This window comes from Mustela erminea, chromosome 9 (assembly GCF_009829155.1).
Source record: "Mustela erminea isolate mMusErm1 chromosome 9, mMusErm1.Pri, whole genome shotgun sequence".
NCBI lineage: Eukaryota > Metazoa > Chordata > Mammalia > Carnivora > Mustelidae > Mustela > Mustela erminea.
The window spans coordinates 49165160-49173003 of NC_045622.1; the positions used below are offsets into that span (position 1 = coordinate 49165160).

At 36.5% G+C, this 7844-nt stretch overlaps 1 protein-coding gene across 1 annotated transcript; it reads left to right on the forward strand.

Moving 5' to 3' along the window:
* Positions 1 to 963: 963 nt before the first annotated feature.
* Positions 964 to 2028, forward strand: LOC116599730 (Fanconi anemia group I protein-like). The gene has a single exon (XM_032359713.1). The coding sequence runs from the start codon at positions 1174 to 1176 to the stop codon at positions 2026 to 2028; it is 855 nt and encodes a 284-aa protein (XP_032215604.1). The 5' UTR covers positions 964 to 1173.
* Positions 2029 to 7844: the final 5816 nt, after the last annotated feature.

Genomic DNA, 7844 nt, shown 5'->3' on the forward strand with positions numbered 1-7844 from the left:
CTTGATCTGAATAACCTTTATTGGTACTTAGTTTGCAACCTTTGGGAGTTTTTTTTTTTTTTTTTTTTTTTAAGATATCAGTTTATTGCAGCTTTGGAGAAACAAAGAAATATGTTCAACAGGGATATCTGACACATGGGCATGGACACAACAAATCACTACTTCTCCCTTAAAGACAGGTGGCTACTTAGATTACCACTAAGAATTCCATTGTTCCTGTATTCCAGTATGCCCCATGGTGTAATATGGTCAATAAATTTATAAAGTGTTATATACCATAATAAATAGTACCTTCTACTTCTGCAGAAGCATGCCTGTCTCTCATAAGTAATTATTCAATGTATCTTAAGCCCCTGGATAACAAACGTTATGGCTGCTTTGCTGACTCCTGTCCTTCAGTGTCTATCAGATATTGATACATAGCAGAAAATCAACAAGTACAGAATAAGGCTCACTGTGTATGCATCCTTCATGGGAGACTCAAAATTCACATTTACTTTTAAAGAGGATTGGGAGTCCTTCAGTCTAGCAACCATTACTTTCAGTAGATTTGCACTCATGCCTCCTTCTCCCCAGGATTTCTAATGGAAAATATTGAATATACAAGAAAAGTTGAAATAACCCATGACAAAGAAATAACCCATATAGTTATCATCTAGATTCTATAACATTTCATTATACTTACTTTATTAAATATCTAGTCATCCCTATGTCTCCCCAACACCCATGGCCTTTTTTTAGTTCTTTTATATTTCAAAGAAAGTTGCAGACAGCCATACATGCCCCCCAACTACTTCAGCCTGCATACCAACAAAAGTTCAACATTTTTTATCATTATTTTTCTCTTTTGAAGTAAATTTTACATATGGGGAAATTAATCTTAAGAATGCATTCAATGAGTGAGACACACATACTTTTGTATAATCCAATCAACCAGATAGACTGCAGAAATTTCTTCAGACCCTCAAAGAAGATGATCTGGCTAATCTTCTTCAGAATCAGGTGGTGAAAGGAAAAGCTGCAGGAGCGCTCCTGCGAGCCATCTTCAGAGGTTCCCCCTGCTCTGAGGAGGCTGGCGCTCTGAGGAGACTTAAGATATACATTTGTTGTATCCACTTAGTGGAGTCAGGGGACTTGCAGAAAGAAGTAGCATCTGAGATCATAGGATTACTAATGCTAGAGGCGCACAATTTTCCAGGATCATTCCTGGTTAAATTGGCCAAGGAGTTTGTTGGTGCTATCAAAGAGGGCAGCTTGACAAATGGAAAGTCTTTGGAGTTATTACCCATTATTCTCACTGCCCTTGTTGCCAACAAGGAAAATCTAGATTATGGAAAAGGTGAACTGAGTGGGGAGGAATGTAAGAAGCAGTTGATTAACACCCTGTGTTCTGGCAGATGGGATCAGCAGTATGTAATCCAACTTACCTCCATGTTCAAGGATGTCCCTCTGGCTGCAGAAGAGGTGGAATTTGTGGTGGAAAAAGTATTGAGGATGTTCAGCAAGTTGAATCTTCAAGAAATACCACCTCTGGTCTACCAGCTTCTAGTTCTCTCCTCAAAGGGAAGCAGAAGGAGGGCTTTGGAAGGAATCATAGCTTTCTTCAACGAGCTAGATAAGCGACACAATGAGGAACAGAGTGGTGATGAGCTGTTGGATCTTGTTACCGTGCCATCAGGTGAACTGCGTCATGTGGAAGGCACCATTATTCTACACATTGTGTTTGCCATCAAACTGGACTGTGAACTAGGCAGAGAACTCCTGAAACACCTAAAGGCCGGACAGCAAGGAGATTTCAGTAATAACATATGTCCCTTCAGCATTGCCCTTCTGCTCTCTGTAACAAGAATACAAAGATTTGAGGAACAGATTAAGAAATGGGATATCATGCTACAAAGGACCCCTCATGGCCCTTCCCAAAAGCCCATCCCTACCCAAGCAGATGTAACCATGGATCTAATTTTTTTTTCAATGGTTTGTTTGTTTGCCTTCCTAACACTTCATAATAGTGTGTATTCTTTTACATAACACAGTTTTTTATCTCAGCAGAATGTTCTTAAGATTTATTCATTTTGTTGTTTCTACTGTGTTGTTTAATAAAATTCAGATGATTTATCAGTACTTTCTAAATCTATAATGTACTCTGGCCCTGCCTTGACCTGAGGTGTCCATTCTCTTCCTATCCCCATTGAATTCACCATGTTTCAGCCATATATCTTTTTAAAAAATATTTATTTTTTTTAATTGAAGTATAATTAACATACAGTGCTAAATTAGTTTCAGGGGGCGCCTGGGTGGCTCAGTGGGTTAAGCCGCTGCCTTCGGCTCAGGTCATGATCTCAGGGTCCTGGGATCGAGTCCCACATCGGGCTCTCTGCTCAGCAGGGAGCCAGCTTCCTCCTCTCCTCTCTCTGCCTGCCTCTCTGCCTACTTGTGATCTTTCTCTCTGTCAAATAAAATAAATAAATAAATAAATAAATAAATTAGTTTCAGGTATACAATATAATGATTCAGCAACTCTATAAGTTACTCAGTGCTCATCAAGATGAGTGTACTCTTAATACTCTCTAGTTACCACTGTCCCCACCCACATTGTCTTCTAATCCTCCTAGAAGCAACAAACTCTTCTCTCAGATTGCTTCTGCTTGCCCTTGTCCTTCCACCTGAAACAGGGTTCTACATAATAATAGCTTCCTTTGCAGCCTTTAAGTCTCAACTCATATATCATTCTACTCTCTGCTTTTATGTGTTCAACTTTTTTAGATTTCACATATATAAAGATAATGCAGTATTTATCATTCCATGTCTGATTTATGTCAATTAGTAATGTCCTACAAGTTCATCCATGGTGTAACAATGGCAGAATTTCCTTCTTTTTAATGAGTGAATAATGTGTGTGTGTGTGTGTGTGTGTGTGTGTGTGTGTGTGTGTGTGTGATTTCTCTATCCATTTATTGATGGGAAGCAGTTAGATTGTTTTATATTGTGGCCATTGTGAATAATGCTGCAGTGAACATATGGGAGAGTATATATCTCTTTGATAAACTGATTTTATTTCCTTTGGATATATATCCAGAGGTGAAATTTCTGGATCAGTTGTAGTTCAATTTTTAATTTTTTGAGGAACCTCCATATTGTTTCCCATAAATGGCTGCACCAAGTTATATTCCCACAAATAATGTATAAGAATTCCCTTGTTTCCACATCCTTAGCAGTACTTGTTGTATTTCACCTTTTTGAGAATAGTAATTTTAACAGGTGTGAAGTACTAACTCACTGGTTTTGGCTTACATTCCCCGATTAGTGATTGTGAGCATCTTTTCATATATTTTTTGGCCACTTATATGCCATCTTTTGAGAAATGTCATTCAGGTCCTTTGCCCATTTTTAATCCACTTATTTTTTGTCCTATTGATTATCTGAATTCTTTATATATTTTGGGTATTAACTCATCAGATATATGGTTTGCACATATTTTCATAGATTGCCTCTTTGCTGTGCTGATTACTTCCTTTGCATAGAAATGCTGTCCTCATTTTGGAAGCAACTGTGGCAAACTCTGTAGTATTAGAAACTGATCATAAACAATGAGCTTAATTGGCATGCTTCCCATGAGTAAAGTCATACACACTCAGGTGTGTGAGTCAGTATCACAGAGGGAAAGAAATCCTCCAAGAATTACCAGGGACTGTATTTGATCTTCAGAATACAAAGAAGAGAAAACAGTCCCTGTCCTTGTTAAAATTACATCTAAAAATGAAACAGACAAAAACATATGTAACTTAATCTCTATGAAAGATACAGAGTACATGTGTATACTCCATAAAAGAACAGTAAGAGATATCTAATTTACATTAGTGGGTTAGAGGTGTTCTGCCTTAAAGCAACATTAAAGTTTAGACATAAAGACTCTATTTAAATTAGCTAGATGAAAGGTGGAAGAAACTTGTTCTATGCAAAGAAAATCATGTATACAAAGGCTCTAAGAGGACAGGGCCTGAAGTTTTCAAATAACCAAATTGTGCAGACTAGTCCTAGAATATAATGGTTATAGAAGAGTCAATACATATAAAGGATTAGAGTATGCATGGCCATTCCAAGTCAGTTAGTCGTGAATTTTTCCTATCTGTAGCAGAAAACCACTGAAGAGAAATGGTCAATAGAATTATACTAACAACCATGGATTCTGAACTTCACCAATTTACTTACAAAGCTACAGTTTCATTTCCTCATTTATAAAATTAGAGTGATGCCTGTGCCTATTTCATTGCATTATTAAAAGCAATAAACAAAATAATACAAAAATGCTTATAGAATTATCCTTACCACATTATCATTATAAATATTTTAGCTATTTTATAATAATATCATGTTCTTTTATATTTATTGAAGATTTTAACCTTGACTGTGATTGATAAAAGAGGTAAGTGAAAAGAAGTAGCAAGGCTAAACAAGGCAAAAATGAACTATTGGGACTTCATCAAGATAAAGGCTTGGCACAGCAAAGGTAATGGCCAACAAAACCAAAAAACAGCCAACAGAATGGGTGAAGATATTTGCAAATGACCTATCATATAAAGGGCTAGTATCTGAAATCTATAAAGAACTTATCAAAATCAACACCCACAGAACAAATAGCCTAATAAAGAAATGGGCAGAAGACATGAAAAGACATTTCTCCAAAGAAGACATAAAAATGGCTAATAGACACATGAAAAGATGCTCAACTTAACTTATCATCAGGGAAATACAAATCAAATCTACAGTGAGATTCTACCTCACACCAGTCAAACTGTCTAAAATTAACAAGTCTGGAAACAACAAGTATTGGTGAGGATACAGAAAAGGGGAACCCTCTTACACTGTTGGTGGGAATGAAAGCTGGTGCAGCGACTCTGGAAAACAGTGTGGAGGTTCCTCAAAAAGTTGAAAACAGAGGTACCTTATGACTCAACCATTGCACTATTAGGAATTTACCTAAAAGATACAAATGTAATGATCTGAAGGGGCACCTACACCCCAATGTTTATAGAAGCAATGTTTAGAATAGCCAAACTATTGAAAGAGCATAGATGTCCATCAACAGATGAATGGATAAAGAAGATGTAGTATCTATATACAATGGAATAGTAGTTAGCCATCAAAAAAGTGAAATCTTGCCATTTGAAAAGATGGGGATAGAACTAGAGGGTATACTGATGAGCAGAGTAAGTCAGTAGGTCAAACTTTATTTAAATAAGACAATTAAATGATCTCACTCATGTGGGATTTAAGAAACAAGACAAAGGAGCATCAGGGATGGGAGAGAAAAATGAAACAAGACAAAATCAGAGAGGAAGACAACATAAAGATTCTTAATCATAGGAAACAAACTGAGGGCTGCTGGATGAAGGTGAGTGGGGTGTTGGGTAACTAGGTGATGGGCATTAAAGAGGGCATGTGATGTAATGAGAACTGAGTATTATATAAGACTGATGATTCACTGAACTCTACCGCTGAAACTGATAATGAGTTATATGCTAATTAGTTGAATTTAAATTTAAAAATATTAGGGGCAGGCAATGCATTTGTAGCTATTATTATATGATTTGGCTAAAAATTTCTTCTACATAGATAAATATCTTTCAAAGGATCAAAATACAATGACATATTTTTTTAAAGATTTTATTTATTTGACAGACAGAGATCACAAGTAGGCAGAGAGGCAGACAGAGAGAGCGGGGGAAGCAGGCTCCCCGCCAAACAGAGAGCCTGACGTGGGGCTCTATCCCAGGACCCTGAGATCATGACCTGAGCCAAAAGCAGAGGCTCAACCAACTGCGCCACTCAGGCGCCCCATGAAATATATTTTCTAATTAAAAAGTAGCAAGGAAATTCTGGTTTCCTGGAATGAGAATCACCTGGGTAGATAGTTGGGTCAAGCATAGATATACTTGGAAATCAGACAGGTGATCTGACAGGAGATCAAATATGAAAATTACTGAGAAATGGATGACATTTAAAATTTAAAATGCAGTTCAGATTTTCTGGGGAGGGAATGCCAATAGGAAAAAAGTAGCGCCAGCATTGAAACAGGGAGCTACACTGAAATTAGATGTCAATTTGGAGAAGAAGAGATACTAAAAAGACTGAGCTTAGAGATAGGTGGGTAAAGACAAAGGCAATGAAGCCAAGGAAAGAGAATGTTCCAAAGAGAAGAGAATGATCAGCTGTCCCAAATGGTATCAGAGAGTTCTGAAGAAAATCTGCTGGATTCAGTACAAGGTAATTATTGGTGATATTGGTGAGAATCTTTTTTTTTTTTTTTTAAGTGGTGAGAGTAGAAGGACATTGGAGGGAGCATAGAGTGAAAGAAAGGAGCAATGGAGGCAGCAGAACCAGAAACAGTGTTTGAGAATCTTGACTATGGAGAAGATTAAACAATAGGGTAGGTGTTGAGGGTTCTATGGTGAAGAGAAAGCTTTATTAAGAAGGCAAATCGTGAAATATATTAGATATTTTAACAGTTGAGATTTTTTTCTAACTACAAGCTTAATACATACCTACTTATAACAAATAAAGAAACTCAACAAAAGATAAAAAAGACAAAGCTCATTGTCCCCCCTTCTTTGCCCTCAGTCCTCATTCAACCACACAGATATCCAAACTAATTCTAACAGGATAGTGTGCATGTTTTCCTTCATTCATACAGACATATGTAAGCACACATTCTCATATGAAGAAGACACTATGGTTTGTTTTGTTTTTACCTAAATGGAATCATACCATATAGCTTTGTTTCCATTTTCTTTGAACAGCATCTACAGAGAAATGCAAAACTTTTTTTTCAGTTTTATACTGACATAGACATATGTTTCATTTTATAGACAATCAAATCCCACATTCAGAGTTTTCTCTTTTACATGCAATTTTTGTTTTTGTCATTGTTGCCTGTTCCTTCCCATACCCCTGATCTGTTTGTCTACAAAGCTGTCACTCCCAGCCTTTGCAGATTTTTTTACATCTGGGTGCTGATTATTTCACACACTTGCTCATCCTCAAATAATCTCTTCTGCCTTTATTTATTGTAACATGTTAATTTCATTTTTTGTAAGAAAACATACACGCATTCAAATAATAAAGCATAAACACCTTAGTAACAGTTTTTTTTTTTTTTAAGGAGTACCCATTCTTAGGTGGCAAAAACAGAATTTAAAAAAAAGGAACCCCATCTACCTTTAATAAATATATAGAGTTCAAAAATCATAATGCAAATTAGTATTCCTGGAAATCTATCCAAAGATCCTGGAAATGCTTTACAGTTCCTAATTAAGCCTTTCCATGCCAACCAGTTTAACTAAAGAATATATAGTAACCTCACAGAGGCACCATTTCATCCAACTCAAGCATTCTTCCCTGGAGTAGAATAAAATAGCTATGTGATAGCTAAGAGTAACACTGAACTGCATCTTAAGATGGAAAATGAATGGTTTTATTAGAGCCAAATGAATCTGCCAAGGGAGTTTATACAGAACGTGTTTTAGATTTAGAATTTGCATGGCATGCTAGTTTTTATCACTATTAATATGCTATTATGAAGCTGGGTGCTTGGTGTTTTAAAGTGCCTCCTGACCGTAAATTAGTCAACACATAAAATGCTTTTGAAGTAGCGTCCCAATTTTCCAGTTGAAATCTCTGCATCCCCAGGTGATTAAATAACTATCATCAGGTGTTTCAATTTCTGTACTTCACTCCTCTGCAACTTTCTTCATAAGGGCACATGCCTACTTTCTTCCATGTTGGGGATTAAATAGGTTCTTGCACATGTGATCACATTTATGTCTTATCATTATATGAAGTAGGTA

What these genes read in the sequence shown, in the direction of transcription:
- LOC116599730 (XM_032359713.1), top strand. Translation starts at nt 1,174, where the DNA reads ATGCTAGAGGCGCACAATTTTCCAGGATCATTCCTGGTTAAATTGGCC.